The 12,460-nt window shown below is 41.6% G+C and overlaps 1 protein-coding gene across 2 annotated transcripts in view; it reads left to right on the top strand.

Moving 5' to 3' along the window:
- LOC132831146 (circularly permutated Ras protein 1-like) overlaps nt 1–12,460 on the top strand; it is a 109,458-nt gene that overhangs the window by 469 nt on the left and 96,529 nt on the right. For both annotated transcript variants that reach the window (XM_060849145.1, XM_060849146.1), the window contains exons 3-7: nt 193–349; nt 427–768; nt 6,145–6,315; nt 8,296–8,382; nt 9,550–9,638. In XM_060849145.1, the coding sequence (XP_060705128.1) occupies nt 235–349; nt 427–768; nt 6,145–6,315; nt 8,296–8,382; nt 9,550–9,638 (804 nt within the window). In that variant the 5' untranslated portion in view covers nt 193–234. The remainder of the gene's footprint in view (nt 1–192; nt 350–426; nt 769–6,144; nt 6,316–8,295; nt 8,383–9,549; nt 9,639–12,460) is intronic.

Raw genomic sequence — 12,460 nt, 5'->3', positions numbered from 1 at the left:
CACGTCCGCCAGCTGGTTCCACACTCGACCTCCCTGTTGTGGGGCCTTGTGAGAGTATGGACTCTCGGTGGAAAAGTTTTCATCAGTTTGCAAACCCCGAAATCGATTTAAATCTTGGGATTAAGAGGAAACGGATGGGGTTGGGTGTTGATATAAGATCATGTCTATTTAAACAATTGTTTAACTTTTCAGATTTGATGGTGTCTAACCTTGTAGTATTGGCTGGTCAGCAAAATGGAGTTTGCCAGTAATCATATTTACATTGATAGTCCTGCCAACACAGGGCAGCTACAACAAGCTGTTTATTATAGAAACCACCCAATGGAGACTGTAAGGAACACCACCCACAGTAAGTATCTGTAAATAATCACGTTTTATTTTCATTTATCACATTCATTACTGATCTCTGTTCCTGATGATTAAAAGATGAAAAGCCATTGGCCCATGTCTATGACCCAGTGATGGACTGCAACCCAGCATATGAGGCAAACAAACCCAGCACTGCCTCTGTCATTGACCGTGTGGAAAGTGAAGGACCCACATATGACAATTGGAACCCAGCAATTGCTGCTGCCTCTGGTGACACTGGACTCTGTGACCAAGCATCCAGTTCAGCTCCAAGCAAAATCACAGCAGCCGAACCAGTGTATGATGTGGCAGAAGGTTCGAGCAATTACTATGGAAATGGGAGGATTTCTGGCTGTCAAACTCCCCAGCACCTGGCCAATCCTTCACATGCCCAGCATCGTTTTGGCGACAATACCCATAGTGAGTATCTTCAAAATAACATCTAGAAGTAATTATTTCTGTTCTTGGTACTTTTTTCCTAACCAGTAATTATTACCATTTCCTAAACATTTCCTTGGGGTTCTCTCTCCATCTGAGGTGTCTGCCTCAGAGATAGAACATGGATCACTGGTCATTTCTCAAAGTTTCCATAAAGTTTGGCCTTAAATGTTGATTTATTTCTTGCAGCAAGGTTGCTCCTCAACGAAAATGCAATAATGCAGATGCTGGAGATTGAAATAAAAGCGAGGAAGTGCTGGAGAAACTCAGATCTGGCAGCATCTGTAGAGAGAGAATAGAGTTCTTCAGAACAGAAGAGTGAGGTAGAAACATGTTGGGTGTTATCCTGCAGAAAACGTTGGGAAGAAGCAAGATGGGAAAGTCAGAAGAAGGTTAAAAGTCAAGGGAGATTAGAGGTCACAGATGTCACCAAGCAAAAGGAGAATTGATTATTTGGTGTTCACAGTAGACCGAAAGCAAAACCAAAGGAAACCAGACATTGGGGGTAAGTAGTTGGTGGGGGGCAAAAATGAGGATAGAATTAATTATCAGAACTTGTTGAACTCTTGCTAAATCCTGAAGCCTGGGTTGGGCTTCACTGGAATCCTGTAGCAGGCCTAAGATGGAAATGATTGCATCAGGACAAAATAGTGTATTGAAAATAGCAAGCAGCTGGAAGACTGTAAGCGTAGGAGCAGAAATAGGACATTATACCCTTGAGTCTGCTCTACCATTCAGTAAAATCTTGTGGCAAGTAACATTTGTGCCACACAAGTGGCAAGGAATTACCATGTCTCATAAGAAATAATCTAACCACCACTCACTGACATTTAACGGTGTTATCATCATGAAATTACCCATTATCAACATCCTGGGATTACCATTGATCAGAAATTCAACTAGATTAGGCATATAAACACAGTTGCTACAAGATTATGTGAGAGACTAAAAATATTGCAGTGAGTAACCACCTCCCAACACCCCAATGTCTGCTCACCATCTACAAGGCACAAGTAAGGAGTGCGATGGAATATTCCCCACTTGCCTGGATGGTTCCAACAACTCAAGAAGCTTGACACCATCCAGGACAAAGCAACCTGCTTGATTGGCACCACATCCACAAACATTTACTCCTTCCACCACTGACACTCAGTAGCAACAGTGCATGCCAAATGCAACATGCACAGCAGAAATTCACTAAAGATCCTGAGACAGCATCGTCCAAACCCACAACTACTTCTGTCTAGAGGGACAAGGGCGCACCACATCACCTGCAAGTTCCCTTTCAAGCTGCGGAGGAGTAGGCAGCATTCAGGTTCCTGAGCCCAGGACTTGTCCACTTCTTTTTCTATCCACTTTTTCTCCTCTCTTTTTATTCTTCTCTTTCGTTAGTGGAGGGATGAGTGTGCATCGACATAGTCAACAAGATGTGACCATTGGTGAAGAGGTGGTGACTCTGATGTTGGTGGGTTGGGAACTGGCAGCGGTGAGGAGGTGGCAGAGGGGCATTGGAAAGGTTGGCTTAGCGGTGAGAGATAGAGTCACCACTTTTCAGGCCCTATGTTGGGTGGTGGCGGCGGTGTGAAGCCTTGAATTGGAGCAGTGTTTATTGAACAACGACAGACTCTCGGCTATTTTAAGTTATTCCAAATGACACTGCAGTGTGGTAAATGTATGGTTATCCACTTTGGTGGCAAGAACATGAAGGCAGATTACTACCTAAATGGAATCAATTTAGGTAAAGGGGCAGTACAAAGAGATCTGGGTGTTCTTGTACACCAGTCAATGAAGGTAAGCATGCAGGTACAGCAGGTAGTGAAGAAGGCTAATAGCATGCTTGCCTTCATAACAAGAGAGATTGAGTATAGAAGCAAAGAGGTTCTTCTACAGCTGTACAGGGCCCTGGTGAGACCACACCTGGAATATTGTGTGCAGTTCTGGTCTCCAAATTTGAGGAAAGACATTCTGGCTATTGAGGGAGTGCAACGTAGGTTCACGAGGTCAATTCCTGGAATGGCAGGACTACCTTACACTGAAAGACTGAAGCGACTGGGCTTGCATACTCTTGAGTTTAGAAAACTGAGAGGGGATCTGATTGAGACATATAAGATTATTAAAGGATTGGACACTCTGGAGGCAGGAAACATGTTTCCACTGATGGGTGAGTGCCGAACCAGAAGAGCTGAAAATGTGTTGCTGGTTAAAGCGCAGCAGGTCAGGCAGCATCCAAGGAACAGGAAATTCGACGTTTCGGGCATAAGCCATTCCTGATGAAGGGCTTATGCCCGAAACATTGAATTTCCTGTTCCTTGGATGCTACCTGACCTGCTGCGCTTTAACCAGCAACACATTTTCAGCTCTGATCTCCAGCATCTGCAGACCTCACTTTTTACTCAGAGCCGAACCAGAAGACACAACTTAAAAATACGGGGTAGACCATTTAGGGCAGAGATGAGGAGAAACTTCTTCACACAGAGAGTAGTGGCTGTGTGGAATGCTCTGCCCCAGAGGGCAATAGAGGCCCAGCCTCTGGATTCATTTAAGAAAGAGTTGGATAGAGCTCTCGAGGATAGTGGAATCAAGGGTTATGGAGATAAGGCAGGAACAGGATACTGATTAAGGATGATCAGCCATGATCATATCAAATGGTGGTGCAGGCTCAAAGGGCAGAATGGCGGTGCAGGCTCAAAGGGCAGAATGGCCTACTCCTGCATCTATTGTCTACTGCCACTGCACTGTGGTAACAGAGCAGTGACGCTGCAGTGTGGTAACAGAGCAAGTTTTTCACTATATTTTGCCCTAATTATAAGTAACAATGAATCATTCAATTCAATTCAAAGTCAAGCCACTCACCATCATGACTTGGAAATATATCGCCTTTCTTTCAGGGTAGCAGGGTCAAAACCCTCGAACTCTCTCCCTAAGGGCATTGTGGCACTACCTACAGCACCTGGACTGTAATGATTCAAGAAGGCAGCTTACCATCACCTTCTTAAGAGGCAACTAGAGACAGGCAATAAATGCTGGCCAGTCAGTGATACCCACATATCATGATCATATAAAAATGATCATGGCTGATCTGTTATTCCAGAACTCTACTCTTATGACTTTTCCCTTTAACCCTTGAATTCCTTAATGATTAAAAATCTATCTTAGCTTTGAGTATACTTAACAACCCAACCACATCAACTCTCTGGTAAAGAATTCCATAGATCCTGTATTCTCAGAGAGAAGACATTTGCCTTCATTACTGTCTAAAACAGGGAACTCCTTCACACACTGAGGCTGTGCCATCTGGTCTGAGACTCTCCCACGAAAGGATATAACATAGAACATTACAGCGCAGTATAGGCCCTTCAGTCCTTGATGTTGCACTGACCTGTGGAACCAATCTGAAGCCCATCTAACCTACACTATTCCATTTTCATCATATGTTTATCCAGTGACCATGTAAATGCCCTTAAAGTTGGCGAGTCCACTACTGTTGCAGGCAGGGTGTTCCATGCCCCTACTACTCTGAGTAAAGAACCTATCTCTGACATCTATCCTTTAGCTATGACCCCTCATGCTAGGCATCACCATTCGAGGAAAAAGGCTCTTACTGTCCATCCTTTCTAACCCACTGATTATCTTATATGTCTCAAGTCACCCGTCAAACTTCTTCTGTCTAACAAAAACGGCCTCTGTCCCTCAGCCTTTCCTCATATTATCTTCTTTCCATATCAGGCAATATCCGAGTAAATCTTCTCTGAACCCTTTCCAAAGTTTCCACATTCTTCCTATAATGTGGTATAACTGTATGCAATGCACCACGTGTGACTGCACTAGAGTTCTGTACAGCTGCAACATGACCTCGTGGCTCCAAAACTCAATTCCTCTGCCAATAAAAGCTTACACATCGTGTGCCTTCTTAACAACCCTATCAACTTGGATGGCAACTTTCAGGGATCTATGCACATGGATGCCAAGATCTCCCTGTTCATCTACACTACCAAGAAGCTTACCATTAGCCCAGTACTCTGTATTCCTGTTGCTTCTTCCAAAGTGAATCACCTCACATTTTTCCATATTAAACTCCATTTGCCACCTTTCAGTCCAGCTCTGCAGCTTATCTGTGATCCTCTGTAACCTACAACATCCTTTGGCACTATCCACAACTCCACCAACCTTAGTGTCATTTGCAAATTTACTGACTCATCCTTTTACGCACTCTTCCAGGTCAGTTATAAAAATGATAAACAGCAGTGGCCCCAAAACAGATCCTTGTGGTATACCACTTGTAACTGAATTCCAGGATGAAAATTTCCCATGAACCACCACCCTCTGTCTTCTTTCAGCTGGCCAATTTCTGATCCAAACCACTAAATCACCCTCAATCCCATGCCTCCATATTTTCTGCAATGGCTTACCTTGGGGAGTCACATTAAACATTTTACCAAAATCCATATACACAACATCATCCACTTTACCCTCCTTTACCTGTTTGGTTACCTTCTCAAAGAACTCAAAATTTGTGAGGCACGACCTATCCTTCACCAAACCGTATTGACTATCCCTAATCAAATTATTCATTTCTAGATGAATATAAATCCTGCCATAACTTTTTCCAACACTTTACCCAAAGTAAGGCTCACTGGTCTGGAATTACTAGGATTGTCTCTACTCCTCTTCTTCAACAGGGGAACCACATTTGCTATTCTCCAGTCTTCTGGCACTATTTCTGTAGACAATGATGACATAAAGTTCAAAGCCAAAGGCTTGGCAATCTCCTCTCTGGCTTCCCGGAGAATCCTAGGATAAATCCCATCTGGCCCTGGGTGCTTAACTATTTTCACACTTTCCAGAATTGCTAACACCTCTTCCTTGTGAACTTCAATCCCATCTAGACTACTGGCCTGTATCTCAGTATTCTCCTTGACAAGATTGTCTTTTTCTAGTGTGAATACCGAGAAAAAAATTCATTTAGCGCTTCTTCCATTTCCTGACTCCACACACAACTTCCCACAACTATCCTAGATTGGCCCTAATGTTAATCTGGTCATTCTTTTCTTCCTGACATACCTATAGACTGTGACGTTGAGGATTAAACCATCACCTTTAGCATGGAAGAATTTTGATGGAAGCATGGACTTGCAATGTTAGGATTTAAGATGCATTCTTACAACATGACTAATTATAACTGAGTAAATGGCAAATTTAGACAACCTGAAGAGGCAGGTACTGTAGGGGATCATAGGACAAAATGGCTGGGTTGAATGGCCTTATTTGCCCATGAAATATTTTGGACTGAATGGTTTTTGCTTATTCAGTATATGTAATATTTATCTTTGTGCTGATTGTGTTATTGGTCATCTGCAGGCACACCCCCTCCACTCCCACCTCGACCAAGGAATTTGAAAAAAGTGCCTGAGTATGTGCAACTGCTGGATTTACCTCCCATTAAAGGGCCTGGACACTGGACTTTGCCAATTTCCCACCGTCATCACAAGGTGCCTCCAGACTCTCTGCCCCCTCCTTTGCCGGATAGAAGTAAGTGAATTTGGTGAATGTGGGACTTTAAGGCTGAGAATAACAGCAACATTTTTCTAAGTACTGGGAAGGTATGAAATTCAATCAAACAAATAAACAAGTCTGGCATTATTGCAAATTGTGGGCAGCTTTACAAACTAGAATTGTGGAGATCTGCTTTCGGTCCAAGTAGAAGGAATGTTTTTTATTGTAAGTTATATATGTGACATGTACAGAGATTCATCACCTAGGGGAGGTTTCTATGAAACTGTAGGGGCTGAGTTTTCTCTTCATGACTTCGATAGTATCAGGCTTCCAAACACTCGGAAATGATCAGTTTGAAATTAATAATGAGAATCAGTTAGAAGATGCAATTCTCAAATTGGTTCTGTTTAGCTTCTTTGAATTGACCGTACCAAGGGACCAGATTGTCATCGTGTTTAATGGTGAATTGATTTGTATGAGCCAGCTTGGATTTCTGTAAATATGGGCCATGCTGAACTCCATTCATTTTGTTGATGAAATGCAGTGAATGTGCATCATACAGGTTTTTAATAATGCATTACATCAAAGACTTAAAATATGGGAAAAATTAAAAGTGAGGGTAGGTATGTAGATGGGGAGATGGTTGAAGTATATAACATTACAATAAATTGATGGAAGTTTCACTGTTTTCTCTCCCTGTGGGATTATCAGTGGCATTCCCATTTGGTTTGACATTATGAATAACAGCAGACTGAAGATATAGAATCACAAAATGATGAAAATGTGGCAGTTTGGCTCAACATGCCTCAGTGAATTATTTAAAATAGTAATCTAACTCGTCCCACTTTCCTGTTATTTCCTTAAATACATGAAGGTTTTCCCTCAAGTATTTATCCCATTATCTTTTGTGTGTGATGATTTAAATATGCCTTTATTGGGTGTAAATTTCAGATCCCAACAGCTTGGGGAAAAAAGGTAATTCCAATGAAGGCCTCCAGTCAGAGTGCATTCTCAGCTTCCTCCTGTATTTCCTATGATAATCGAATGATTTTTCATCACTGAACTGAAACAATCATCACTGAGATGTTTAGTTGATGTTTGAAATGAAAGTTCTGGGGCTATCTGAGTTCTACTATCTGACCATGCTACAGTGCCCGTCTTCTGGTCCAACCTGTCAATATCTGGGAAAAAAAACTTCACTCATTCTTTAATGTACTAAGAATTTGCAAGATGCTAAAGTTTACAGAAATGATCTGAGGATGAAGGGCTTGTCATATAAGGAGCAGTTGAGGACTCTGGGTTTGAACTGAATGGATTTTCGAAGGATGAGGCGGGATGTGATTGAAACTTAGAGAATATTGAGAAGCCTGAATAGAGGGAGATGTGGAGAATGTTTCCACTAATAAGAGGGATGAGGACCAAACAGCACAGCCTCAGAGTGAGGGATGACCCGTTAAAACTGAGATGAGGAGGCATTTCTTTAACCAGAAGATGGTGAATCTGTGCAACTGATTAGTGCAGAAGGCTGTGGAGGCTATGTCACTGAGTCTATTTAAGACAGAGATCGGTCCTAGATTGCTAAGGTGATCAAAAGTTACATGGATGAGGCAGGAGAATGAGAATGACAAACTTATCAGCTGTCCTCGAATGGCAGAGCAGACACAATGAGCTGAATGCCCTAATTCTCCTCCTTTACTGTATGGTCTTATTTGGCTGATTGTCTAAGTCTATGTCTCTTTAAGTGACAGGGTCATTTCTACAAATGATGTTTTGACTGGATTGTGTTTGTTTATGACAGTCTGTGACCTGTTTAGAGGTACTTACTTGTGCAAATTTCCTTTCATAATTCCAGTCATCAAATATGCAGTGTTTCAGAACCATTGTTCATTATTTTACTTGTTTCTCCACAGCGTGATTCTGTTCAGTGACTCCAGCTTTAGTATCTTAACGCCTCATGCTGAAACGTGTTTACCGGGCTGCTGAAACATTGACTTCTTATTTTCCGTTCTTCATTAGCCTTTCCGAAATCAGAAAAGGAAGAATTGAAGGGAAATATCAATGTGGTGTTAGTGAACCTGGGAAAGCTAGTGGACATCAAGAATGGTAAATAGTAAAATTCATTTAAGATTCACTGATCCTATAACCATGATACCACATGATTTATTTCATATGGATAATGCATATATAGTGCAAGCTCCATTATACTGAATTAATACTGTGAAAAGTATGAAGTCACCATAGGGTAATAGTGCTACATTCTCATTAGAGAGAGATTTTTCAATAAGAGCACAACATTTGCTACCCTCCAGTCTTCAGGGACCTCGTCCATGGCTAATGATGATGCAATGTCTCACCCATGGCTCCCGCAATTTCTTCTTTAGACTCTTGGATATATCTGGTCAAGACCAGAAGATTTATCAATCCTTATACATTCTAATATGACTAACACTTCCTCTGCTGTGATATGGACTGTACCCCAGTTGTCACTGCTAACTTCTCCAAGCTCCCAACTCTTCATGTCTTTCTCCATGGCAAACACAGGAGGAATACTCATTGAGGACCTTGCCATCTCCTGCAGTTCCACCTATATATGTCCACTTTGGTCCTTGAAGGGTCCTATTCTCTCTCTAGTTATTCTTTTTCCTTTAATATACTTAAAGAATCTCTTTTAATTCACCCTAATCTTCTCAGGCAAAGCTACCTTGTGCCCTATTTTCACCCTCCTTATTTCCTTCTTCAGTAAACTCCTGTACTCTGTATATGCCTTCAGGGATTCCCTGGTTTCCAGCTGCCTGTACTTTAGCTATCTCTCCTTTTTTCTGGTTAAAGCCTCAATATCTCTCGTCATCCAGGGTTCCCTGCTCTATAATCCTACCAACCTTGTCCTTCATCCTCCAAGAGACACATAGACCCTGAACTTTAGTTATCACACTTTTAAAGGCCTTCAATGTCCGGAGGTCCTTTGCCCGCAAACAAACTACTCCAAACAAACCCTGCAAGCTCCTGTCCAATTCTGCCAAAATTTGCCTTGCCCCAGTTTAGAACTTGAACCTGTGGACTACTCTGTGAAGATCCAGGCATTGATGATGACAGCCTCACATTGGAGGGCAATTTCCTGCAATGTATCATTCACATCTTAAATATTTGAGCTGTAACAGGAACTTTGCTATAAAAAAAATGAGTATTTGCAGTTTAATATTGGTGTGAAGTACAATCTCTCCATGCTTGTTGTTGACTGTAATGATTTAATGTTTACGTTTTCGTTTGCAGTGAAGCCACAGAAGTGTACTCCAGTATACTGCCAGAATTGTTCAGCAGCTATCTCCACTCTCAGTAAAGTAGAGAATTTGCATGCTGTGGTGAGTGCTTGAACCCCAACTGTTCTATATATATATATATTGGTGATGTAAATTAGGTGAATACGTGTAATATCTTTAAGTTGGCAGATGACATGAAGCAGGATGGGAGGATGTACGATGAAGAGGGTGCAGGGATGGTTCACTATGGACAAGTTGAGTGAGTGGTTAAATGCACGCATTTGCAGTATAATGTGGATAATCGTGAGCTTATTTACTTTCTAGCAAAAAAACAGGAAGGCAGATTATTCTCTGCAAGGAGGAATCATAATAACCCCTCCAATGTGGAAACAAGCCCTTCGGCCCAACAAGTCCACACCAACCCTCTGAAGAATAACCCACCCAGACCTATTTCCCTACTCTATATTTACCTCTTACTAATGCACCTAACCTACACATCCCTGAACACTATGGGCAATTCACCTAACCTACACATTTTGGATTGTGGGAGGAAACCAGAGCACCCAGAAGAAACCGATGCAGACACTGGGAGAATGTGCAAACTCTGCACAGACAGATGCCCAAGGTTGGAATTGAACCCAGGTTCCTGGTGCTGTGAGTCAGCAGTGCTAACTACTGAGCCACCATGCCACCCCAAATTAGGGGCTAGGTACTAAGTAGTTTGGGAATGAGTGGAGCTGTTATTTGAGCAGTGAGGCCTGTGGTGATGAAATTAGGTCTGAGTTATCCAACTTCTAAATTGGTAACAATTGCAATAAATTCCAATTCTATTTTGAGTTTCTATAAAACATTGGGAAAAGAGAAGGTACAACAAGACCTGCGTGACCTTATACACCAGTTGCTGAAAGTAAGCATTCATGTACAGAGGTGGTGGTGAAGAAAGTAAAATGCAATGTCAGCCTTCATAGTGGGAGGATTTGAATACAGGAACTGGATGTTTTAGTGCAGTTATACAGGACCTTGTGAGATCATAACTGGAGTACTCTGTGCAGTTTTATCTGAGGAGGGAGTGCAACAAAGATTTACCAGACTGATTCGAGACCACAATAAAAAGGACCAAAATTAGACCTTTGGCCAATCAAATCTGTTCCATTGTTCAACCATGGCTGATAAGTTTCCAATCTCCATTCTCCTGCCTTCTCCCCATAACCTTTGATCCCCTTACCTTACCTATTCATTTCAAATACACTCAATGACATAGCCTCCAAGGTCCTCTACAGCAATGAGTTCCACGATTAACTACCCTCTAGCTGAAGAAATTCCTCCTGGTCTCTGTTCAAAAGGGTCATCTATTCAACTTGAGGCTATGCCCTCAGTTCCTAATCTCTCCTGCTAGTGGAAACAACATCACCATATCCAGTCTATCGCTGCCTCTCAGTATTCTATAAGTTTCAATGACATCCCTCCCCTCATCTTTCTAAACTCCATCAAATAGAGACCCAGAGTCCTCAACCACTCCTTATATGACATTTCTGGAGTGGCAGCATTGACATATGAAGAGAGACTGAATCAGTTAGGATAATATTCACGAGAGTTTAGAAGAATGAGGGGAATCTCATAGAAACAGGTAAAATTCTAACTGGACTAGACAGGGCAAATGTAAGAAGGAAGTTCCTGATGACCAAGGAGTCTAGAACCATGGGTCATTGTTTAAGGACTAAGATGAGGAGAAATATTTTCATCCAGAGAGCAATGTTTTAATGGGATCAAAGAGTATGGAGTGAAAGCAGGAACAGGACATTGAGTTGGATGATCAGCCGTGAACATATTGAATGATGGAACAGGCTTGAAGAGCCAGGTGACCACTCCTGCTCCTGTTTTTTGTGTTTCTATGATGGACCATCCTGCAATTAGACTGCACCTACCTCCAAGTCACCAACTCCAGCCGCCATTGTAAAAGGTCTGGAAGAACCAAGGCAGCTAGCGATGATTAATTTATTAGGTTTGTGTTTACCTTCTCAACAGTTGCTTTATATTCTGCTGACCAGACCACTTTTGCTGTTACCTCACAAATTTGTTAAGGCTTAGCTAAAGCTATGTCAAAATTTTTACCAGCATGTTCCTAAAAGTCTCATGACTTACCATTTTAGTTTTAGGAACATGGAATTCTATTAAAGCTTTTACTTGTCTGTATCTCCCTGTATATCCAAAGTAATTTGCCCTTGCTATTGTGAATTTTTTTGGCTAAGTTTATTGCTAAGCCAGCTAAATGTAATTGCTTGGACAGGTTTTCTGCTCTTCTCATGTGTCACTGTATATTGCAACATTCTCTAAATAAACTACACAGTTATAATTTGAGCAATAGCTTTAATTCATCACTGTTTGGAATGTAGCCAAGGCATTTTTTAACCCTAAAGGCTTTACTTGACATTTGTCACATTGAATGAGTCACACCAATGTGGATATTTGTTTAATCCTTGATGTTAACGGCACTTGCCAGTATCCCTTCATCAATCTTAGCAAGAAACGGGGCACTGTCAATCCTATTGATACAACCATAGCATTGGATACAAACCTTTTTTCATGATGTATTTACTCTTCTGTAGTCTGTACAGAATGTGATTGATTGACTGACTGGATGAGTAAGATAACTACAGGGATGAGTGATTGGTATTCCAGGTGCTTAGTAGTTTAGGGACCAATTTTGATGAAGATAGGCCTGAGTTTGTCTAATTCCTGAATTGTTAACAGTTCCAATTCCTATCTCATTTTGGGTTTTGCATAAGATATACTTCCCCCTGCAATTTGGGACTTTTGGCCATTTTAAGCAATCGATTCTGAAGCCATATTAATGTTAAGAATTACCAAGGTGGAAGTGTGGTGGGAAATGGGAGTTACAGGGCGAAACTTGCATTACAAATGTT

The sequence above is a fragment of the Hemiscyllium ocellatum genome, chromosome 33 (assembly GCF_020745735.1).
Source record: "Hemiscyllium ocellatum isolate sHemOce1 chromosome 33, sHemOce1.pat.X.cur, whole genome shotgun sequence".
Taxonomy (NCBI): Eukaryota; Metazoa; Chordata; class Chondrichthyes; order Orectolobiformes; family Hemiscylliidae; genus Hemiscyllium; species Hemiscyllium ocellatum.
The sequence above is the reverse complement of the archived record's forward strand: the minus strand, read 5'-3'. Positions and strand labels throughout refer to the sequence as shown.